This window comes from Coccidioides posadasii, chromosome 2 (genome assembly GCF_018416015.2).
Source record: "Coccidioides posadasii str. Silveira chromosome 2, complete sequence".
Lineage (NCBI taxonomy): Eukaryota > Fungi > Ascomycota > Eurotiomycetes > Onygenales > Onygenaceae > Coccidioides > Coccidioides posadasii.
This window is the reverse complement of record NC_089408.1, coordinates 4,326,328-4,350,232: the sequence shown is the minus strand read 5'-3', so window position 1 is coordinate 4,350,232 and position 23,905 is coordinate 4,326,328. Positions and strand designations below refer to the sequence as shown.

Here is a 23,905-nt window from a genome sequence, read left to right as displayed (position 1 = left end):
ATTATCCACCCTAAGAATCTTACCACAAGTGTCGATCAGCCACATTGCGATTCGCCGAGACTGAGCCTGTTATCAAATCGAGCGCAGCATTGTCGAAATTTCTGAGATATACTGGTCAGGAGCTTCGGATTAAAGAATGTTATAAACTATTTCTAGTCTGAGGTCTTTATTCTGTGAATCAAAAAGACCCATACACTGCTGCGTTTGAAATTCACATCAAGACTGAAAGACTGCCAAAGAAGAAAAAAGGGAATGCAAATCGATAAAACTCATTGAAACAGAAATGCCAATATGACTTCGGAAACACAGCTCATCAAACATAAGTCGTTAATCACATCATATGTGTTGGATAAAGGGTAAAGGGTTACATCTCCTTGATAATCCGAAGCAAAGCACATGAATTCGCAAGTGAAAAGGGGGGAAGGGGGGAAACTTCAACATTCAAACGAGAAAATGATGAACATAAAGGGAAAGACGAATGCAAAAGGCACATATCTCGTAAGTAATCGTAACATCGTAAATCATAATAATGTCACATCCACCAGGGAGGATACTCCCAACAGGGAATGGCACAGCAAAGTTTCAGCTATCAAATGCGGACCTGATTGGTTGAGGATAGTCAGATTCGACTGAGCTAGGGTCCACAGTCGCCTTCATATTGATCATCTGTCGCAGTTTATTTCTCTTCGCCTCGAGTCGCTCCCGCGCGTTTCTACGCTTAGTTCGAGCAATCCAATTTTGCATCTCGCTGAAAGACAGGAAGTATGGTAGAACACGATCGTGGGCAGGTCGATCAGAGAGAGGAATAGTGGTGCTAATAATGCTAGTATGGCTGTCATTCCTACGGCCCGGTGCTCGTAGCCGACTTCGATTCGAGACCCGACGTATGAGCGTCAGCGGGCCTTGGAAGATCCGCTTTTGCGGTATACCTAGAGAATTTCCAATGTATACATCGCCGGCTTGGCGGACGTTCTGAGATATAGGCATTCGCTGGACGGATTCGCCATCGGTGTCCGAATCTTTGAAATCTTCCCAGAATTCCCGTGGCCGCCAGAATGGATGGAGCTTGCTATCAATGTCCTTCCCGGCTTTGCGGTTCCGAAATTTATGAACAGGTTGACCTAGCTCCCCGGTATTGGAGTACTGCTTAGTGCTGAAGGTGCGACGCAGGGATTCCCAGCGGCGTGCAAGTCCGTTGCTGCTCTCTGTGCTGCTCGATGGCAGATGATTAGGCCGGTGTTTACTTATTTCAAGAGGTGTTGGGGGGATAACTTTAAGTGCTGGAGGCTTCGGTGGTGGTCTCGGGTTCCGAAGCGGGGAATTAATGCAAGCTGCTTGAAGTTGGGGCTCCATAATAGACGTATGTGTGTCAATTAAAGTCACCTCTAAATCCGTAGGCGAAGTTTGCAGTCTTTGTACCGCGCGAGACTCGGGCTGCGGGTATTGTTCAACTAGTAAGAGTGATTTGTTGTTGTGGACAAAGAAAGGTATAGCGCGAGCCTCCGAGATTTCTATAGGGCCAGGCGACAAAGATTGAATTGAGTGCTGAAATGGTGTTTTTGGCAAAGAAGGAGTTTGTAATAAGGAGTCATTATAATGACTGTCAACGCAAAGACGGTTCTCGGTGTTATCTTGAGTATTAACGTCTTTGGGTACCGACTGTTCAATTTTCAAAGCAACTGGGTCTAAAATTCGGACATTTTCCTGGCCCTCTTGAGATTTCTGGTGTGCAAAGGATTGCGTCTCTTGTGCGATTTGATACTGCTGCAAGTTATCGGAAGTAAGCGATGTTGTTCGAGATGCGGTCCTACTGGTGGGTGCTGATAGAGACGACCGCCTTGCCGGAATCCTAGGCCGGGAAGTTATAACTCGGCGAGCAGTATCACTTGACTTTCGCGGGTGAGGGAACGATTCAGACATAGTACGTCGTCTTCTTGGGAAGTCAAAAAATGCATGGGATGAATTTTTACCCTCAGGTGCCGTGGTTGGCCGACGATTTTCAACTATGGTCCGAGTCCGTGAATGCTCCCTGCTGCCACATGTGGAAGATCTTAGGGACGATCGCCGCTGAGGGATGACCACAACCGGGATGATTTCTTCCGCTTCTTTTGGCTTGGGATAGGCCGTGGTCAATGCCAGAGACATGTCAGACATAATGCTAGAGCGGTCCTGGTCAGTTATTCGCGCATTCTTACGAACTAGGCGACGCCCCTGCCCTAAACCTCGTGACATATCGCGATTCGAATGGGAAGCCGGCGAACTAACGGAACGTAAGGACTCCGCTTTTCCGGTATGACGCAAGGTTTGCTTCTTTCGAGGCGGTGAATCGATGATAATCGCTTCAATTGTCGATGATGCAGATACTGCTGAAAGGCGGCAAGAATGTTTGTCACGGTCCTCAGGCACCTGCCACCCAATATCCTTTGCAAATTTCTCGACAGAGGCGCTAGTTAGGACACCCTTTCCTTCCTTCACTCGCTCCCGCAGAGGCCTTTCGCGATTAGTTTGCGATTCTAGTCCTTGACGTGATTCCTCCCAGGATTTCATTCCCGGCGACGTTTTATTACCATTCACTATGTCTCTGTTTTGCCGCTGATCCCTTCCTCTTGGTAAATCAGCCTTGTCAGGTCCATGCTCTTTCCTATCTCTGTCAAAGGCATCAAAACGACGAGAACATGCCGATTCATTTTCCTTCTTCGTCCGTAACGCACTCTCTTGAGAGCCCAAGCTAGAGTGGTGGCCAGGACTACCGACTGTATCGTACGAAACCAGAGGGAGAGGTAGTAGAGATTTCGGCGGTGGCAAAGCAGATATTCCAGCTCCATTTATAGCTTCTAAATCGTCATCTGAAGATAACACCTCACGGGCAGTTTTGAAGGACTCGGCTTTGGAGGACATGGATGTGAAATTGCGATACTGCGCAGGTCGTTTGCGGCCATCCGGTGCAGACCGTGGTGGTGTTATATCTGGGGTCAGAATGTTTGCTTGGCGTGTTGGTGTTGCATTTGTGGAATCGGACGTTTGGGGTTGCGAAGCGTCAATAGGCAAGGTTGGCGGCGACTGCTTTTTCGATTCGAGTGTCAATGACGGTGGCGTTAGGGGTAGGGTCGGTGCGGGTTGAGGAAAGATAAATCCATTTAGCAGAGGGCTGTCAGCGCGCGGGCCATCACTATCGTTAGATGAAGTAAGTTCGACATCGTGGGTGACATCCCTCTTTCTCGGAAGCACCTTGTGAGATTTCAGGTGTGGTCTATCAACAGATACCGTTGGCAACACGCTTTGGGATATATCCATTGCTGTTATCTTGGCGAGAGCATATCCTATTACGATAAACGTGACTGGCAGATCGTGGCTTCAAAAGCTGTGGCGATATCTCGAGAGCACACCACTATGAACATAGCACTCGATCGAAGAGTGTGTTCAGGATATACCTAACACGGCATCCCATAGCGAGAGAGCCGAGTAGGTGAGTCCTTTCCAGCCTCGATCCCGATATAGCAAAGCCAAATAACTCAAGGGAAGCTTCCACCGGGGGGGTGTCCTTCTTTCAGAGTTCCGGGTGGTATTCGCCCTCCAGACAACGAGCAGCGTTCAAAAAGCGGCGTGCGAGGACGGAGGTTGGCACAGGGCAGATGTACGGGATTTGCACGACAAAGGTGTGATGTCCGGAAGGGATCCAAAGGAAAAATTACAAGTATTGTTCTTTTCTTTTCTTTTTTTTTTTTTTGGGGGGGCGTGTCGAGAGCGAGAGAGACTTGAGAAGAAAAGGAATGGACGGAGACGGAGGGTGACTGAAGCTTGAGTTGATGATCATGGTATGATGACGACTTAGAAAGGAGATACGGTTACATCTTAGTTACACGCACTGTGTCCATTAATAACACTCACAGCTAAACCTAATTAAGCTTCTTGGTCGAACGCAAACCCAATCAGATATGGTTACGTAAATGGAGCTAAGCCGTATTGGAAATCATGCAATTCCGTCCACGTGGTGGCACGCCCCCACGAATCTGAAACTCTGACATTGAAGAAGAAGTATGAAGATGGCAGCTCTGCACGTCATTCACTACCAACGGACAGAGCACCGGTTTCTGTTCCAGGTTAGAGACAATCTAGATGTCTAACAGCCTTGCCACTGCAATGAATTTGTGGGACGATTCAAAAAGGACCTGGCTTGATCCAGCATGCTTTATGGGGACATTTGTCTGGTCAATATCGCTTGGAACACAGAGCTATTGCACTCCAATGGTTCCAAGAATCCGAGCTGTAGCGGTTCGGGATGCCGCGCCTCACTTCTCGGGTGTATAGTAGTGGCCGCGAGTCCCACGAAGTATTGTCCTGTTTATCCGAGTATGGACACACGATTCAGTTGCAAATGCCCTTACAACACATGAAACTGAGACAACCCATCCCCTTTCATTAAAACTGGGAAGGCGTCTCCAGTTGGAGATGTTTTGCCGGCTTGATTCTCGGATGGAGGATTACGTCCCTGGCCATTAGCTGCTGGCTGTGGCGGCGGTCGTGCTCGGACGAAGATACCCTGTTGACCCGCATTTCGAAACCCGTTTTGCAGGGTTTCAGTTACAGCGCCACAATTTTGTCGCTTAAAGGGAATTTGGCACTGGAGTGGAAGTTGATGAAAGCCAAGTCTTCATGGCCCTTTTGGTCTGGGGATGCCAGAATATTCGCATCCCCCCACGCCGCGATTGTTTTGACCCCGAATTAAAAGCACCAAAGAAACGGCGTTGACAAGTCGCTGAAAGGCAAGGAAGGGACAATGACCCACACCGGTTATCTATATGGCCCGGTATATCAGCGCGATGGAAGAGTGGAAGATGCACTCATGCTAGATCTCCTCAGCCCGCGCCCGTTGCCTCTTAGAGTCGATGCTACCAAAATTAGGAGGTTTGACTCCAATTTCACCTTGGGGGGAAATAAACGCATCAAAGGTGGCTGATCACCCCATTTCGGTTCGAATCTATTCGGCTGATTGTTTCCACCCCTTCGTAGATTTCATGGTGTGTTAGAGATGAGATACGGGGAAGAGTATACCTACCCTGACCTTTTGGTCGAGAAGGGTCCAGGATGCCGTGAGAGTCGGACGATAGCTAATATCAAAATGCAGAGAGGATGAACACATGGAGCAGTAAGCCTGGCTTACTGTGACAAGGCGTATTGCTCACTGACGAACCGTCAGTTACATACGCCATGAGCTGATCCCTTGCGGCTTCAGGGAACTCACTTCCCCCGCGTTGTTGGTTCCTGGTGCCCGTCTTGGCGCCCCTGTTGAGGGCGCCCTATCGTGTTCCTGCAGCGATGTCCATTTTCAAAGAAATACGCAAAAAATAGGTGATCATCTCTATCTCCCTTCAGTTTCATGATACTCCCCTTGGTAATTTCGATGCATATTTGGTCTTCGAAGATTATCTGACAGTGCGTAGACTTGTCTCAGAGTCATATTTCTCGTCCGGTGGAGGATGAAGCTTCTGCCGGCTCTCCAATATTTCTTTCAAGGCGGGAGACTGAGGGATTGACATGGTTATGATCAATGGCTGTGGCGTTTAGAAAATGGATTGAGAGAGCCCCGCTTGCGCATCTGATAAAGGAAACGGAGAGCATATTTGAAAGATGGAGAGGGAAAAGCGCTCAACCCATCAAAGCCGGCATCGTAAACACATCTCTCATTGCTATGTACTGCACAACTGAAAAATGAGCTAGGTAATATTTCCTTGAAGTTAGACCTGCCGGATTATCTGTAAAGCCAATCCTAGGCCATCCCAGCAGAGCTATGTGGTGCACACTACTCCGTACACTGAATTTCCGGATCGGCGATCAGCTTTAAAAGGTTCTGACACGAGAGCCTGGACTCCCAGACTCGCTGAGCAATTGCTTTGCAGCCAGAGCTGATAAAGGATCGCCCGCCAAGCTTTTTAAACCGTTTGCGAACCCCCAGACGGAGTACTCAGACAAGTTAGTTGTTTTTCACACGCGCAGTTATTTCGTGAGCAGAGATTTGGGTTGCAACACGAGTGCCTCGTGCCCTCAGCTTCCCCGGAATCGTCTCCGCCGACAATAGCAGACCAAAGTTTTCCATTGCTGACTGCGGTAGCGGCAGTTTCATTAACATTCAGCCGTCCTCATTTTTCCGGGACTAACATCCTGGATCATGGCGGACGAAGATCTCTGGTTTGACACTGATTTGGAAATTATTCTATCAACAATGCAAGCGAAAGCTATTTCGGATATCAGTCAAGCGTTCCATTCGACATCGATACAAAAGCACTCTGGACCTGGGATTATTCTTTCGGCCCTGGAAATCCAATTTTTCAATTGCCCGCCCCTGCCATCCAATACCACTGGGTTGGATAATATGATCGTATTGGCTCCATTTTGCCTGGATACCTTGGATGAAATAGCGAGCAGAGGAGCAGAGTATATCCTAGCCCATTTTCCCGATAACATGATAATTGATTCGGGGCTAGACTCTGTGTCTGGCTTTGGCATTGTCAATCGGACTCAAGGCGACGATTTCAAGTCCAAAGTATTGGATGGTGAGAAGCTCCAGATCACTTTTAGCCGTCCACAGCAAATAGTACAGCACTATTCTGAAACGGAGAACACAATGTCTGGAGGATCTATGAATTCTTTCAGTTCCTGGGCTCCAACCTTGGAGTTGGATCCTGCTCCTTTTATCTCTGCTCCAGGCGGGTCAATCCTATCCACAATACCAACAGCACAAGGTGCATATGGAATCATGTCTGGCACTTCAATGGCCACTCCATATATTGCTGGTGTTGTTGCATTGCTAATGGAAGCCAGAGGCAAGATGGATCCCAAGTCAGTTGCATCTTTACTTGGCTCTACAGCCCAGAGGCTAAAACTGAATGATGGAAATGAAACAATGGATGATATTATTGCACCTATAATTCAACAAGGGGGTGGTCTTGTGGATGCGGCAGCTGCTGTTCGCTCACAAACCACACTAGAACCGTCCTTTTTGGCATTTAGAGATGCAGCGAGTTTCGAACCAAAGAGGACAGTTAAAATTCGAAATGAAGCTGGTAAACCATAGAAGTACACTCTTTCACATGAGGGCACTCAATCTGTCTACGCCATTTCCGAGAATCTTGACTTGCAGCGATCATTACCTAACTTGGATCCAGCCCAGGCTACTGTTGAATTTCTCCCTGACACTGTGATTGTACCTCCCAACTCAAATGCAGAGATTGAGATCACTTTGCACCCCCGGCCGAGATTGACAACAATCGGTTGCCCATCTACAGTGGCTACATGCTCATGCGAAATGAAGAAGAGGAGCGCTCCTTCCCATATTTTGGAACCACGGCTACTATTTCAACAGTTCGCCCGCTTATGAACCGGCGCAGCTCTAGCTTGCAGAGCGGTCGATCTATGGAAGAAGTTGGGCCTGGTTACATATACCGATTACCTCGTGCAAACGCGTCGCTCGAAGATGCAGATCCTCCAACATTCAAGGTGGCCATGAACTTTCATGCAGACTTGCTGAGTGGAATCCTTGTTCCGGAGACCCCGATATCAGGGTTTAATGGCACAATACACCCTGCGTTCGGCCCTATTCCCTCTGGATCGTTGGAATTTGTTTTTGTTCCTTCTGCGCTGTTGGCAGATGGTAAATCAATAGCCGAAGGGAAATTCACCTTGAAGGCCACAGCACTTAGATGGAAGGGTGATCTGAACAACCAGAGAGACTGGGAGGAATTCTCATCACCTCCTTTCACTATTGGGTTATATGATTGAGTCTTTGGGGACAGACCTAGATCTCTATTGAGACGTCGAGGTCAAAGGAGGCGGACCTGCAACATTTGTTCGTCTTACGGAACTTGATTCTGAGGCACTTCTCCCTCCTCTGGATGGTCAGATGAAAGGGTGGAATTCTTATTTGTTTTGAATTAGTACAGGGTAACTAAATAGATGGTGTTGTAATAAACGGTTATCACTCCTGGCAAATTTTATACATAAAGCTCGAGAATGAGCAATCAGTGTTATCACATCAGCCAGTTATTCGCTCAAGAATTCCCTTTTCCCCCCTTCTTGCTCCCGCCCTCAACTATTTAAATGTTACCTGCTGACCAGAGCTTCTAACGAAACTCACATGGTTTGCTAGCCTTACCTAGCCCTTTAGCACCCGATTTCTCTAATCTTTGCTAACTTTCGTAAATACTACATTTGAAGATCCGTGTGAAAGTTTCCTATGCTCCAAGGATGGGAGGCGGCCTCTCCGGCTCTCTCCCGGCATATTTTTGAAGGCCGTGAGTCAATATAAGTACATCTGCAGAAACCAATTGTTGGGACACGGGCGAGGTATCGATGGCTTTCTCGCGCCGACCCTTGTTCACGCTTGGTCACGCTCCCGAGCCTCGATGGGAGTGGTGGAAACACTTCGATCATGACCACGCCACGAGCTCTGAGCGAGAAATCATGACCCATCCGGCTCTATGAATAGAATGACTCAATGAGGAACCACCCAATGTCTCGCCCTAAGCCGCTGTTTTCAAGCAGGGTGTCGACTCCACCATCGTGACTTTTGTAACCATCGCTTTGGTTGGCTCAAATTATAGCGATGTGGCTACCAGCACCACACAGGTTTTCAGCCACAGTCTCACAGGGTAGTTACCATGGCTTAGGTTTGCAGAAATGATCACCTCAGGCCATTCAACTACAATCCTGAAGTTATGGGTCACAAGGGACCGCAGGTGGCTATGCAACTGCGAGTCTGAATTCAAGCTGGTCTCGGGCAGTTACCGGTAACCTTGCTTCGGGGCGGCCCGAGAGGAATCCGGGAAAAGGTCATTCGGCGGAGAGAGCAGCAGGAAGCCCAGGCCAGTGGCGGAAACTGGCTGCTCCGAGACCCCCATTTGTCTGAACGCCCTAGAGGGATCTGGTCTCTTGAATCGCCGTCCCCCTTCGAGGTAATGCCCGCCGATGTCGCTGCCGACACCCGCCCGTCAGCGTCCGGGCGTTTTTTTCCCACCGTTCCGCGCTTTTTTCGCGATGAGGCTTGGCGCTATGACATCGGCGGTCACCTGAATCGCCGTCACAACAGCTGCGCTTCGGGTCGTTCTCCGCGGACTCGAGATGGGAAATGAGAAACTCCGTACGGATACTCCGCACACACACTACTATTATTGGCATCCTCGATTCGGAGATCCTTTTTTGATCCATTTACAGTGGACTCGTTGTCGATCACAGAGTGGTAACGACAGGGCCATTATTGGTTGGCTGTGCTTAGTTACATGCAGGGGCTGACATACTTACATGGAAAGGAAGCTGTTCGGGCATTGGATTTTGCCCAAGCCTTTGGCTGGCAATTTTTGTTTGGATTTCACAACACCGGAAATGTGCGCTTCATTATAGCTGCTGGATGATGCTGTGTTGTGATCCAGAGCCCCCTCTTCAAAAGGCGTAGAGAGGATCGTTTCTTGTTCAGTTCAAGCAGAAAGCTCCTTCAACAGGACATGTTTCGATGTGTGCAGTGCGTAACCAAGTTGGACAAGGGAGGCAAAAACGAAAGGAGTAACAAAAAAAGACGCCATCCGGCACTGAAGGCTCGTCGGCGGCTTGGAGAGTGACGCGGAGTGCCCCAGGAAATGGCGCCCAGCGACGCCCCCTATTGGCGGTGGGGCGGACAGCCGGCTGTCTCAAGCGGCGCTGGTGAGCAAACTAATCACTAATCGTCATCGCTGCCCGCCTGTCCACCCTTGTATCTTCCATAGAATTTTGCCGCAAGCAGTGCATCAAAAGTCAGGTTCCGAAATTTTCTTGATTCCTCTCTGCCTGGGAAAAATCCACTGTGTAAAAAAGAAAACAACTTTTCTACTTTCATTGTTGCCCGCCAGAAGGACAAGGCTGCTTCTAGGACAGCCCGAGTCAACAACCCTTCTTTTCTTCGATTCGCGGCCTTTTGACGCTTGCTTGGTCTGTAGTCAGCTTCTTCTTCTCTCTTTTCCTTTTTTTTTTTTTTTTTTTTTTTTTTTTTTTTCCCTCTTGTGCCTTTTCCCACCGTTGGTTGACTCCTCCCACCCTTCTCGCTCCAAATTTTGGGGCCAAACACAGAGAGGACTAACAGTCAGCGACCCAGGTCCACCCATCCCTCTCAACCCCCCGGGTGTCGTCATACCCCGTTTAGTCACCTTTCCAACTCTTAGCACCAACAACCGTTTACCTGTCTCCGAGATTCCATCCCTAGAAGGGGAGTCTTCCTTGTGATTTTCCCTGTTCTTCTTCCCATCATCCATGCGAGTCACGCAGCCAAATCCACCATGAGTACCATACAGAGCCTTAAAAATTTCATCCGCCATGGGAAACAAGCCCGCGCTGGTACCCCTCATGGCGAACCTACCACCAATGTCACCGCCGTCCACGTGGAGCGCCAGAGAGAACCACAGTCACAGCAGCCACAATATGCCGGGTTCGGTGGCCTTGATCACACGGCCGCGAAGTACGACCAGAAACACCCGCAGCCGTCGCAGCAGGAGTCCGCCGCTACCGTGAAACCCTCTCGTGCCCATGAACAGGAGATCGAACAGATTGTTGCCGAGGAGAAATTGAACAGCTCTACAATGCCTTCCTACCCGGGCCTGGAGCGCTGGATACTACTAAAGAAGATGGGCGACGGTGCGTTCAGCAATGTGTACCGCGCTCGGGACAGCACAGGAAAATACGGCGAGGTCGCGATCAAGGTGGTTCGCAAGTTCGAGATGAGCGCCAAACAGGTACGCGCCCCCAAACATCACTCCTCTATAACACCTGCGGGAATCACCCTTTGCTCTTCGTTTCTTTCCTAGTTATACCCAATTCGCTTGTTAGAATGTTTGCCTTCCTATCGCTGCAAAAAAAAGAAAAAAAGAAACAGAAAAAAGGGGTTTATTTGGTTTATCGAGTGCCAACTTGGCGATCCTTTTCTAGGGAGATCGTCATCTTCATCCGGACCTCAAAAAGAAGCCTCACGTAGTAGAGGTGAGCCTCCACTCATCCTTCTGGGGTTGGCTCTTGGGTCCTTTAATGCCAATTCTGCCTCTTAAGATGCCAAGAAGTCAGCTCTTACTGTGTTCCGTGAGCTGATAGTCTATTTGCCATGTAGCGAGCCAACATCCTCAAAGAAGTTCAAATAATGCGCCAGCTAGATCATCCAAATATCGTCAAGTTGATCGAATTCTCCGAATCTCGACAATTCTACTACATCGTCCTTGAATTGTGCCCCGGCGGCGAGCTATTCCATCAGATCGTTCGTTTAACCTACTTTAGCGAGAATCTAAGCCGTCATGTCATCGTTCAGGTTGCAAAGGCGATAGAATATTTGCATGAAACGTCCGGGGTCGTCCATCGGTAAGCCCCAGACACCAGTCCTTGGTATTCCCGACGTGATACTGATAATTTCCCAGCGACATCAAACCTGAAAACCTATTATTCTATTCCATCCCTCATGTTCCGACAAAAAATCCCAAGCCTCCCGTCCCTGGTGAAGAAGACAAGGTGGATGAAGGAGAATTCATCCCAGGAGTCGGTGCGGGCGGAATTGGCACGATCAAAGTTGCCGATTTTGGTCTATCAAAGGTCATTTGGGACAGTGAAACAATGACACCATGTGGCACGGTCGGTTATACGGCTCCTGAAATTGTCAAAGACGAGAAATATTCTAAGAGCGTCGACATGTGGGCCCTGGGATGTGTTCTCTATACACTTCTGTGCGGTTTTCCTCCGTTCTACGACGAGAGTATCCAGACCTTGACCGAGAAGGTTGCGCGTGGCCAGTATACATTCTTGTCCCCCTGGTGGGATGACATCTCAAAGTCTGCGCAAGATCTTGTGTCACACTTACTTACGGTCGATCCCGAAAAACGCTACACAATTCGTGAGTTCCTAAACCACCCATGGATCCGTCAAACAAACGAGGAGACGCACGCAGCGGAGGATGCCCCGCCACTAGCTACCCCTCTGGCGATCCAAAATCAACTTCTCGAGACACCTTTTAACGACAGAAGGGTTGATTTCCGCTCCCCCGGCGCAATAAACCTTCGTGAAGTCTTTGATGTCGGATACGCCGTCCATAGGCAAGAAGAAGAAGCCAAGCGGCGGAAAAATTTCAAACAAGGCTACCGTGGTGCCAACATGGCAGGACCCTACCGGGGCGACCTCAATCCCGTCACAGAAGACCATGACGATGAATACGACGACGATGATGATGAAGAAATGCTTTATTACGACCACGACAACTATGCCGCTGCTACATCCTCTCTCCCGTCCAAGGTCCGTCGCACAGATGCTACCGATGTAGCAGGAATGGAATCAAAGCTCCGTGCAACAAACTTGGGATCATCGCAGCCGAGTGCCGCAGCACAGGCAAGACAAGCAGCTGCCGGTGCGGGTCAAGGACGCAGATATCATCACTATCAGCAACCTGGCGGGTATGGACAACACAGCGCCGCCGTTGCAGCAGCGGCACGGGAGAATGCGGCTAGATCGGCGAACCAGCCCTTCGAACTGAGTCTGGACAATGCGACCTTGTTGGAGAGGAGAGGACGGCGGCTAGGACAGGCCGCTTCGTAAAGAGAAAAAAAGAAACATGAAAAAAATTCCGAAAATTGGTGTCCTTTCTATCTTCCCCTTTTCTTTTGTTTGAAACTAAAGGCTTCAATTATTGGGGCTTGACGTCCGGGTTTGATTTTCCGGTGTTATTTTGTATTTTCTTTTGCATTTGCGCCATCTGCGCCATTCGATACTGCACGCGAGAGTTGGGCTGTAGATACCAGAGTATACATACTTTTACCTTTTTCTTTCCCTTTTTTTCCCTTTTTTTTTTCTTTTTTCTTTCTTTTTTTTTTTTTTTTTTTTTTTTTTTTTTTTTTTTTTTTCAACGCCAATTTATAAATATTGGCCATGGATCTTTGTGTCCTTTTAGCATGGCATATGAGTTCAGCATGAAGGTCATATCGAAACCCCACGAATGGCTTTTGCATCATTGCGTGGAAGAGTTACTTGCTTCAATTCAAGTTCGCTTTTCTTCTGAAATATGGTACACATATGCCGTCCCAGGTGGGGAAGCAGGACTTCATTTCGTGGAAAGATTCTCTTCAAAACTTCACTACACAGCCCTTATTGTTTCTTGATGCATTCTTCGGATAGGTTTTAAGCACTAGAATGAAGGAGCATGGGTAACTAGTCTTGAATGGAATAAAAGAGGACACATTAGACAGAAGGAACTTCATGAATTTGAGACTCGACAACATCTCACCTTAGAACCCCCCAACCTATTACCCTAAGACTTAGGGGTAAGCTGATGCAGATGCTGAATGTTCAGACAGGTGCAATAGAGAATAACCTGAAGTCCTGAATCTCCCTGTCCCTAGAGAAGCTAATAGTTGAAGCTACGAGATGATTGTATGCTGATAATATTATAAAAGATAGCTAGGGATGAGATTGGCAGCCCTATTTGGAAGAGAAGCTCCAGGTACTCCGTAAAGAGAGACCCAATGTGAAAGATATTGGAAATAGAGAGTATCATGTTGCTGGCTGAGCTCCTTTCCCCAAAAATTTAGTGCATCACTGCCTGCGTTGGCTCATTAACTGAATGTCTCCGGATTGATCTGTATAAGAGGCTCTTGTACATACTCAATCCCACTCACTGCGGCAGATTGAATCTGAATATGCCTCTTCACTACTATTTGAAACGCCCAATTTACAACGCCCGATCACGCAGGATCCTATTCCTTCCAAACTCTTGATAATATCTCACCTGCGTATCCGATAGCTAGTGCGGTTCTGTCGCGGCCTTAATTTGGTCTTGATATCATTGCCGTTGGATCAAGGATGATGTGGAAGTTGATCAAACATCAGCGATGGGCGCTGATGGCCACCGTTGGCACATAGTCGCAATCACCACGCTTTTTGTGCTTGCACTTTTAGGATCCTAAGACCTAATTCACGGGCGGTATAGTACGATAGGATATAAACCGTTGCATCAAAATTGAAAAACAATGTCGGGATAGCCTGGATGTATCAGGGAAAAGTTGGATGACACTCCATAGGCCTTTCCTAGATTCATGGTGATCAGTTACGATGATGTTTGAGGCCCGTAATTTAGGACTTGGACTCGGTAGATTTAGAAGCGATTAACACTACCAGTGGTTGAGGACTCGGGGCTAAAGGCGCCATCTGGCAGGGCTGGGAATGGCATGTTAAATGTGGCCCAAGTCCTAGCTTACCGCGGGGTTCATACTAATAGCATGCCTTTCCGTCCACGCACAACCTGCTTTTGTGTGGTCTGATGATGAGGTGGATTTTAATTCCTGCCAATGATCTTGAACTTGGGGGTCAATAGCCGGCCACACATTTAATGGATGCACGGCAGCGCGAAACCTATCCCGCTGTAGACAGCGCACGCAAAGCAGATTTTCTGCTCAAAGAAGTCTCCAACAAATTAAAGGAAAGCGGTATGGAATTCCCAGTCCTACATTTTCCAAGATTTTCACGGGTGAAAGTAGGGTGCGATGCATCTGAGTTGCCTCTAGCGTCCCGGCAGGGCTTGCAAGGCACTCAGCATTGGGCGACAGGATGCGCTGTCACAGAAGTTATCTTGTGGTGCCCAGTGCGACAGGGCAGAGACATGTAAAGACCCAGTCACAAACCCCCACGGTAACCTCGGGCAGTAATAGGAAAGAGACCTAGGATATCCTTCATTGACGACCAGAGCAGAGCCTCCAGTCCAACCTCCGGCTACCTACCTTAGGATGCAGATTCAGATAAAAATAAGTGGTCAGTGCATGGCCGATGACGCTTGGCCACGTCTGGTTAGGCCCGTACTTACATAACCCGTATCCGGCGGTAACCAACAATACGGGTTTCGCTGGGCGTACAGGGTTCTGCGCAGGGTGATCCGACAACAGAATGGTGTTCGGTAATTTTGTCGGAAACCCTACCTAACCTTAATTTAGTTACTTACCACCGATCTTCGCCAAAAACAGACACCCGACTGGCCTGCAGGTGATATCACATTCGCAGGGTCGCCACTCTGGGCATATCGAATGGCTGCTTTTTTATAAGGATAATGACGGAATAATAGCACAACCCCTCGCATCGTCTCTGCCTTACCGAGCACGCTGGCCTGAACCCCCCAGGGCGCGGCGGTTCCTTTCTCCTGGAGAGCCCGCAAGCAAAGCTCAGGCGGATCGGGTGGGTCCAGGACTCCAAGCTAGCCCATGTAAGGTTTAGCGCTGTGTCCTCAGTTACGGCCTTTTGGGCGATACAAACTCCTTACAGAGCCGATATTTTACAACCGCCCACCTCGTTGCACCTCATCCGCCCTCTTGAACCTGAGCGAGTGCAGCCTCCTCCGCATCCCCAGACGAAGCAATACCGTTCTCGACATCTTCTCTCTCTTCCCCAGACTCTCTCACTGTCCAAAATTCACTTTCAATATCGCTTTCCTCGCATACTCTCCAAAATCCTAAGATCCTCATCCTTCTTTTAACCCAGAGTTTGGACTCCCGTTTTCTGACCTGCGTCCTGCCACCCATGTCCATTCCACTCCTTTAGCGCAGTTGGTGTTGCACGCACGCACGCATCTATCTATCTATTTATCTATCTATCTCGTCTTCGTCTTCATATCCATCGAGCATATACGGTAGGGGGGAGGTAGAACTTACCTTGCCTCTTAGGAAGGCAAGATGGCTTCCAGCGATGAGACCCTCGCGGCGGCCGCCGCTATAATCCAAGGACTGGCCAAAGATGTTCCTGAATCCATTTCTTTGCCGTTCAACGGGCGCAAGCAGACCCAGCCTACCAATGGTATCGACTCGGTGAAGGTAAAACTGCCTGGGGAGGATTCTGAAGGCAAGGTTGCTCTGGAAAGAGAGCTTTCCGCCTTGGTTCGGAGGGTGAACACCATGCAAACCTTTGTGGTAAGCTTAACATCGTTCATGTAGCTTTCAGCTTTTCCTTTAAACCTCCAGCCTTTGTTTTTTTATGAACAAAAGTTATTATGAGTTGTTTTCGTCTGAAGTTTTTGGACCCTGCGGTTATTGCCGACATGTCTAACCATACCTCCTATAGCCTCCATCCCGTCGATCTGGACGTACCTCCAGCCTAATGAGCGCTCGTAGTCTAAAAAACGGACAAAACAACGAATCCTCCGTCGATAATAGTGATGAAGTAAACGACGAAGATAGCGATAGCGAGGACAACTATGAAGATAACATCAGCTACTTGCGAAATCGAGTCCAGCTACAAGCCGAACAGATTCAACTTCAAAAGGATATCATTTCTCAAGTGCGAGAGGAATTGCGGCACCAGGAGGAACGCACACAACAGGCGCTGGTGAAGGTTGAACATGAAGATGTCCGTGTTTTGGAACGCGAGTTGAAGAAGCATCAACAGGCAAATGAGGCCTTCCAGAAAGCTTTACGAGAAATCGGTGGTATTATTACTCAGGTTGCTAATGGCGATCTTTCAATGAAAGTCCAGATCCACCAACTTGAAATGGACCCTGAAATCACATCGTTCAAGCGCACCATCAACACTATGATGGACCAACTTCAAGTCTTTGGAAGCGAAGTGTCAAGGGTAGCGAGGGAGGTAGGAACCGAGGGTATCCTTGGTGGCCAGGTTCAAATCACCGGTGTTCACGGTATTTGGAAAGAGTTGACTGACAACGTTAACTTCATGGCTTCCAATCTAACAAATCAAGTGCGCGAGATTGCAACGGTTACCACCGCTGTCGCTCACGGTGATCTCAGCCAAAAGATTAAGAGCTGGGGTCAAGGTGAAATTCTGGAACTTCAACAAACTATCAATACCATGGTGGATCAGCTCCGCACTTTTGCTACAGAAGTCACTCGCGTCGCTCGCGATGTCGGTACTGAAGGTGTCTTGGGCGGACAAGCTCAAATCGACGGCGTCCAAGGCATGTGGAATGAATTGACTGTCAATGTGAATGCCATGGCCGAAAATCTGAGTACCCAAGTGCGCGACATCGCAACCGTAACAGCTGCTGTGGCCAAAGGCGATCTTACACAAAAAGTCAAGGCAAATTGCAAGGGCGAAATTCTCGCCATGAAGACAATCATCAATTCTATGGTTGATCAACTCAAACAGTTCGCCCAAGAAGTTACGAAAATTGCGAAGGAAGTCGGCACAGATGGCGTTCTTGGCGGTCAAGCCACCGTTCATGATGTCGAGGGTACCTGGAAGGACCTCACCGAAAATGTCAACGGAATGGCTATGAATTTGACGACTCAAGTCCGAGAAATTGCCGATGTTACCACAGCCGTGGCTAGGGGAGATCTTACGAAGAAGGTGACCTCTGATGTCAAGGGAGAATTTTCAGATTTGAAAAACACTATCAACAGCATGGTGGATAGATTGAATACGTTCGCGTTCGAAGTCAGCAAGGTCGCGCGTGAGGTTGGAATTGACGGAATCCTGGGTGGTCAGGCGAAGGTAGATAATGTTGAAGGCAAATGGAAAGATTTGACCGACAATGTCAACACCATGGCGCAGAATCTTACAATCCAAGTCCGTGCCATTTCAGATGTCACCCAAGCTATTGCAAAGGGTGACCTTAGCAGGAAAATCGAAGTGCATGCTCAAGGAGAAATTCTTACCTTGAAAGATACGATCAATAACATGGTGGACCGGCTTGCTAACTTTGCTCACGAACTCAAACGTGTCGCGCGTGATGTTGGTGTGGATGGCAAGATGGGTGGTCAAGCCAACGTTGAAGGCATCTCCGGTAGATGGAAAGAGATCACCGAGGACGTCAACACCATGGCCGACAACCTTACAGCTCAAGTTCGCGCTTTCGGAGAAATTACCGATGCGGCCACCGATGGAGATTTCACTAAATTAATCACTGTGAATGCGTCCGGTGAGATGGACGAGTTGAAGCGGAAGATCAACAAGATGGTTTCGAACTTGCGTGACAGTATCCAGCGAAACACACAGGCTCGTGAGGCTGCAGAATTGGCCAATCGAACCAAGTCAGAATTCCTGGCCAACATGAGCCACGAGATCCGAACACCAATGAATGGTATTATCGGCATGACTCAGCTGACGCTTGATACGGATGATCTAAAACCATACCCTCGTGAAATGCTAAATGTTGTGCACAGTCTTGCCAACAGTTTATTAACAATTATCGACGATATTCTCGATATCTCGAAGATTGAGGCGAACAGGATGGTCATCGAGAGCATTCCATTTACGATGCGAGGCACCGTATTCAACGCACTGAAGACTCTAGCTGTGAAGGCGAATGAAAAATTCCTGAACCTCACATACCAGGTCGACAGTTCCGTTCCGGATTACGTTATTGGAGACCCTTTCCGTTTGCGACAAATTATTTTGAACTTGGTCGGAAATGCCATCAAATTCACAGAGCATGGAGAAGTCAAACTTACGATTAGTAAGTCGACAAGAGAACTCTGCCAGGACGAGGAATATGCCTTTGAATTCTCTGTTTCAGATACTGGTATTGGCATTGAAGAAGATAAATTGGATATGATTTTCGACACATTCCAACAAGCCGATGGATCAACAACCCGAAAGTTTGGTGGAACTGGCCTTGGATTATCTATTTCGAAGCGATTAGTAAATCTGATGGGAGGAGATGTTTGGGTAACATCAGAGTTCGGTCACGGCAGCACGTTCCATTTTACTTGCAAAGTGAACTTAGCTGATCAGTCTCTTGACGTGATTTTACCACAGCTTTTGCCGTATCAGAACCACCATGTGCTTTTCATCGATAAAGGCGAAACAGGCGACGATGCTCTGAGCATCACGCGTATGCTTCGACAACTAGGATTGGAGCCACTTGTGGTTCGCAGCGAGACTAACGTTCCTCCCCCAGAAATCCAAGATTCATCAGGAAAGGAATCTGGTCATGCATACGATGTCATCATTGTTGATTCCGTCGAGACGGCACGGACACTCCGAACATTTGGCGAATTCAAATACATTCCGATTGTCCTCTTATGCCCTGTTGTGTCGGTTAGTTTGAAGTCGGCTCTGGACCTGGGTATCACGTCATATATGACTACTCCGTGCCGGCCTATTGATCTGGGTAATGGCATGCTTCCAGCACTTGAAGGACGCTCCACTCCTCTCACAACGGATAATACCCGATCCTTTGACATCTTACTGGCCGAAGATAACGACGTCAACCAAAAGGTTGCAGTTAAAATACTCGAAAAATGCAATCACGGCGTGACTGTCGTGAGTAACGGTCTAGCTGCCGTTGAGGCTGTCAAGCAACATCGTTATGATGTTATTTTGATGGACGTTCAAATGCCTATCATGGGAGGTTTTGAGGCTACAGGCAAGATCCGTGAGTGGGAGAAAGAAAACGGCCTACAGCGCACGCCGATTATTGCTTTAACTGCTCACGCCATGTTGGGAGACCGAGAGAAATGTCTACAGGCTCAAATGGACGAGTATCTGGCCAAACCGCTGAAACAAAACCAGATGATGCAGACCATTCTCAAGTGCGCGACACTTGGTAGCCCCTTGTTCGAAAAAGGCAAGGATTCAAGATTTGGAGGCCACCATTCATCAAGTACTCTTGCCGGGGCGTCATCGCCAGAGGCTAAACATCAACGTCCATCGCTCGAGTCTCGTGCGCTTACCGCCACCAATCGAACCAGCGTTCCTGAGCCGGTGAGTAATATCCCATTTAACCCCAATGGTTGAGTCTAACACTCCTTGTGAAGCAGATTTTGCGATCAAATAGCAGTTAAATGCTACCCCTAATTCACGCTTATGTTTTCTGATTTGAATGCTGCTATAAACCTAATTTACTCTTACGATGTCATCTTTTTTGTTTCCTGCTGCGATGGAAAAGGATTGGTTTCTGCAGATATATTTTACGAGCTTTTTAATTTCTTGATCACTGGTTTTTTATGCCCAATTCTCCTTTCAATTATTTCTTGTGTTCCTTTCTTTTTTCTTTTCTTTTTTAACCTTTCTTTCCTAACTGAGCCGGTTGGGTTATTCGAATCATGAAATGGGCTATCTGTTTCATGACAGTCTACGCTCCTATTTTTAGTCCGTTGGACGGCGTTTGGGCGAAATATGGATTGCAGTGTATGTATGTGTTGGTTCGCATACCCCGATAACTATCTTACTTTTTCGGTAAAGCTCCGTGGGATGAGGATTTGGGAACAGAGGTCATCTTTTTTTTTTTTTTATTTTTTTTTTCCCCTTCGTCTTGCCTACTCTCGTTTATACATTAGGTGGATTGATATATCCCAGTGCAATATGATTTTTGAGTCACAAATGACTGCTATCAGGTTAGTGCAAGCAACTTTTGGGCACGGATCAATCATTACTTAACGAAGGCTTGGACCGTCAAAAACTTTGCCACGCTTTATTATGATTTGGGCCTCCAGTGCCTCTTTCCTGGGCTTTGTTTTTAGCTACTCGAATTTCAATACATATCTTGAAGTATTCGTGATCGATCCCACTGTTGAAGCGACGTTGCCTGTCATGTTGCGATGCGGCCAGACGGGGCTTTCGTATCCATCGACGCTCAGTAATTGACAATTCGACAACGCCAGCTGGGGGCGCAGTATTTCTGACTTGTTTTTAAAGTCAATCCCATTGATTGGTTTGCCAAACCGGCTAGAAGAGTCCATTAACGAAACCTAGATAGCATATATACGGGGTATTTTTATCTATGCTCTAGGCCAAACGTCGAGGCTCTGGTCAAAAGCCCTTTGCAGTGATCGAGACAAGAGGTTGATTCAGCTCCAGTGCTTCGTATTTATTGGAGGGGGAAGAAACAAAGGTAGGTATAACCCCATCGGGTGACCAAAAGACACCTGCCAAAGCGCGTGCCGCGGAAAATGTCTCAGACCATACCAATCAAATAGCCCGGGCTTTTGTGAAATGATATCCTCAAACTTATATGCCCCACCCACATCCCGAGAGACTTTATGTACCGGGAACGATTTGGATTTAAGGGCGTGATGGCTACATCGAAATCATCAGACCTAGATGTCAGATGGGTTGGTGGGCGTCAACAATCGAAGTTGGGAAGCTCCGCTATTTCACTGCATACTTGGACCAGTAGTGCATGAAAAGGCAACTCAATAAGTAACCATGGCCGTTTACGCTACTTGAATTGATTTGCTCCGAGATTTTTGTTTGGGAGTGAAGTGAAATTTTCTTGTTGGTGCCGAAGTTCCGTTTGTTCACATTATAGCTACTGGAATAATTCCGGCAGAAACACACACCAGAGGGGTTTCCAACCCTCTATCTCGGCAATAATCATGTCAATTGTGAATTGAGAGTTGTCTCCTCTTCTATTCCCTGCCATGGCTTTCAGTGTCGGGGCCAGTGCGACCCTTATACAAAGTTGGTAAACGGAGCTCTATGAGGGGCTTGACAGCTTTATGGATGAGAGCGAACAGAAAAATCATTGCGCCTACCCAGCAGACGGCCCGTCCTCGAATAGACCTGAGGACGGAGGGCCTAGGTTCCGAGATATTCGATTTCACGGTCTTATTCCGCAAACTACCTAATGTACTCAGTACCTAACATCTCGAGCTTTCACAGAAGCAGCATTATTTCAAAAGGGAGCGTAATCGACTTCCCAGGAGGCTATATCTCCATAGCCATTAAGGACAGCATGGTTGGGGTCATAAACTGTGGTATGCAAACAAATTTAAATCACCAGGGTAAGAGAAGGAGAGACATTGACAGACGCTCATGCACGCTGACATTAGAGGATAAAATGCAAACATGAAAAGATGAGTAAACTAATCAGCAAAGTTGCGGTCGCTTAGCATGCAAATGGGAAAACAAAGCAGAACTTCCTGTAAATTGAATACATCACTTTGTTGTATGTATATAATTCAGTGATGCTGCTTTAAAAGTATCTTGGATGCTGGCCGTATCTCTTATAAGGGACGTTTGTCCCGGTGGTTGGCGGCTGAGATTTTGTTGTAGACGGTGGAGGAATTCCTGTTCCAGGGGGAGGAGAGAATGGTGGGGGTGATTTCGATGGAGTGGGATGGACGGAAGGTGTCTGAGGCGGAACCACGATGGTCATTGTTGAACTATGAATATCAGTGATCGTGAAGGTCGAGCACTGTTGGCAGGGAGGTGGTGAAGGATGCCCCGGTTCCCCAGACGGCGATGGCATCTCTGGAGTAGACGTGGGAGGAATGCATCCGGCTCCACATTCCGTCTTGGTTACTGTCACAGTAACAGTGGCTTGGGTCGGACATTGAGGAGGTAGAGATAGAGACGGAGGCGGGACGTGGCAGTTTTCTCCCTCACAAGGAGGCGTAGTTGATGGCGGAGGCGGCGTGTGGGTTTGAGTGACTGGATAGCACGTGGTTGTCGTATAGATTGACATTGTAAGCCATGTGCTGTACCAGGTGGTGCCTCTCCCTGAGGCAACGGGCGTTGAGCAGGGGATGAAAGTTGTTTTTGTGATGGTATCAGTCGCTGTAGTAACTTCAGGAGGTGGATTATTCTCCGAGGGCGTCGGTTGAGGGCCCGGACCGGGTCCAACACCATCACCTGTTGATAACGGAGGCTGATGCGTGATTCCGCCCGTGGGAAACGGGGAGCTCGGGTAGTAGTGACGACCCGGAAAAGCGAATGCTACGCCCACAAAGGCACCCAGCAAGATTGGGTGGAGAGACCGCATTTCGTGAAATGGAGGAGGTAAATGCAACCCTCAAAGAGAAGCGACTGGATATATTACAGTTTGTGGTCAAACGAACGACTGCACCGCTGATCCAGCGAAAGTTGCTCTTTGCGTCACTTGGGGTAAAACGAATGTCCTAAAGGCAAAATATGAATTTTCACAAAACCGAAGAACAAGGCGGGCACGGGGGGAGCAATATATATACACGCATTTTTCTCTGTATATATATTCATGGAGGACATTTGCACTGTTTTCCAAACGGTCCCCATAGGAACCATAATAGCGCAAGGAAATGTCATCATCGGCGGCGGGAGGCGGGAGGCGAGGCTGGAGCCAAAGTGGAACAATGTCTTAATATTGGTAAGTTCCCAGCCATCAACCCGAGTTGAAGTCGACAGAGGGCCTGGTATTCAGCTAGTGACAATGCCGCCCAAAGAACAAGAATAGAAACATTCTCTCGCCACGTGAAGCTCTGAAGCTCTCGCACTGCGAATTGGAGCGTGAGAGTGTCAGAGGATCAGGACAGTCGAGCGTCCTGTCTCGAGAACCCATACGTTGGAATACGGCTATAGGCACAGAACAATCCGCCGAAGTGAGAGAGCGCTGATGTGGGCCGTTGGGAGGTGACCATGGTAACCAGGAGCTAGCGCTGCACGTTTTTCTTTGATGCCAAGATGGGATCAAGACACTAAAAGGATTTTTTTAGCGATGCTCACAATAAAAATGAAGTTTAACTCACCATGCTGACGGCTGGAAGGATAAACTTTGCTGGGGAAATGGCTGCCGGTGTGTCTGTTGCCGTGAGCTTTTCTGCGTCGAGACTGCGATCGATCAAAGCGACGTCCAGCGTTACCCAGTTGGGATAGCCGACGTCCGCGCTCACAAAGCAATGTCTCAGGTAAAATACGGTCGTTTCTCGATGGCCCTCCACCAGAGACGCTGCGTCGGGATCCGTATGGCTCCCGTATCGACCAAAAATAGGCAGTGGGGCAGTCCGAGAATTAGCGAAATCTTGCAAAAACTCTCCAACCGATAAATACTAAACAGCGTGCAGACGGAGCAGCTATTAACAGCCGTCCACCGCAGATGCAGCAGACCTTCAAAACGGCCAGTTGCCGTACAGAATCCTGGCAAAGGGTTCACCCAGGCGAGAAGAGGCTTATTGACAACACATCGAGCATGACCCGAATGTCATCCGTTGCATCGCTTGTGTACCCC

The 23,905-nt window shown here is 48.2% G+C and overlaps 5 protein-coding genes across 6 annotated transcripts; 3 read left to right on the top strand and 2 right to left on the bottom strand.

Moving 5' to 3' along the window:
• Positions 1–161: 161 nt before the first annotated feature.
• Positions 162–3,768, bottom strand: D8B26_003856 (uncharacterized protein). Its single transcript, XM_003071679.2, has one exon. It carries the CDS (start codon positions 3,292–3,294, stop codon positions 583–585), a length of 2,712 nt encoding a protein of 903 aa, XP_003071725.2. The 5' UTR covers positions 3,295–3,768; the 3' UTR covers positions 162–582.
• Positions 3,769–6,166: 2,398 nt separating this feature from the next.
• D8B26_003855 (uncharacterized protein) lies at positions 6,167–7,776 on the top strand (the record flags this gene model as incomplete). The annotated part of the gene is made up of 2 exons (XM_066124288.1): positions 6,167–7,061; positions 7,232–7,776. 2 exons carry the CDS (start codon positions 6,167–6,169, stop codon positions 7,774–7,776), a joined length of 1,440 nt encoding a protein of 479 aa, XP_065980368.1.
• A 2,093-nt stretch (positions 7,777–9,869) lies between these two features.
• On the top strand, positions 9,870–12,788 carry D8B26_003854 (uncharacterized protein). The gene is made up of 4 exons (XM_003071681.2): positions 9,870–10,751; positions 10,945–10,995; positions 11,120–11,364; positions 11,421–12,788. Exons 1-4 carry the CDS (start codon positions 10,299–10,301, stop codon positions 12,583–12,585), a joined length of 1,914 nt encoding a protein of 637 aa, XP_003071727.1. The 5' UTR covers positions 9,870–10,298; the 3' UTR covers positions 12,586–12,788.
• A 2,408-nt stretch (positions 12,789–15,196) lies between these two features.
• NIK1_1 (histidine kinase osmosensor) lies at positions 15,197–20,436 on the top strand. Of its 2 annotated transcripts, XM_066124286.1 has the most exons (3): positions 15,385–15,935; positions 16,087–19,686; positions 19,740–20,436. In XM_066124286.1, the coding sequence occupies exons 1-3, from the start codon at positions 15,702–15,704 to the stop codon at positions 19,764–19,766; spliced, it is 3,861 nt and encodes a 1,286-aa protein (XP_065980366.1). In that variant the 5' UTR covers positions 15,385–15,701; the 3' UTR covers positions 19,767–20,436. The 2 variants fall into 2 exon arrangements, with proteins under 2 accessions (XP_065980367.1, XP_065980366.1); XM_066124287.1 differs by having other exon boundaries at positions 15,197–15,935; positions 16,087–20,436.
• A 1,070-nt stretch (positions 20,437–21,506) lies between these two features.
• D8B26_003852 (uncharacterized protein) lies at positions 21,507–23,235 on the bottom strand. Its single transcript, XM_003071683.2, has one exon. The coding sequence runs from the start codon at positions 22,685–22,687 to the stop codon at positions 21,899–21,901; it is 789 nt and encodes a 262-aa protein (XP_003071729.2). The 5' UTR covers positions 22,688–23,235; the 3' UTR covers positions 21,507–21,898.
• Positions 23,236–23,905: the final 670 nt, after the last annotated feature.

Excerpts from the sequence above, each read along its gene's own strand:
- D8B26_003856 (XM_003071679.2), bottom strand. The coding sequence starts at position 3,294 with ATGGATATATCCCAAAGCGTGTTGCCAACGGTATCTGTTGATAGACCA.
- D8B26_003854 (XM_003071681.2), top strand. The coding sequence starts at position 10,299 with ATGAGTACCATACAGAGCCTTAAAAATTTCATCCGCCATGGGAAACAA. Across the intron at positions 10,996-11,119 it reads AGAAGCCTCACGTAGTAGAG|CGAGCCAACATCCTCAAAGA; the intron begins GTGAGCCTCCAC and ends TTTGCCATGTAG. Across the intron at positions 11,365-11,420 it reads ACGTCCGGGGTCGTCCATCG|CGACATCAAACCTGAAAACC; the intron begins GTAAGCCCCAGA and ends ATAATTTCCCAG.
- NIK1_1 (XM_066124287.1), top strand. The coding sequence starts at position 15,702 with ATGGCTTCCAGCGATGAGACCCTCGCGGCGGCCGCCGCTATAATCCAA. Across the intron at positions 15,936-16,086 it reads ACACCATGCAAACCTTTGTG|CCTCCATCCCGTCGATCTGG; the intron begins GTAAGCTTAACA and ends TACCTCCTATAG.
- D8B26_003852 (XM_003071683.2), bottom strand. The coding sequence starts at position 22,687 with ATGCGGTCTCTCCACCCAATCTTGCTGGGTGCCTTTGTGGGCGTAGCA.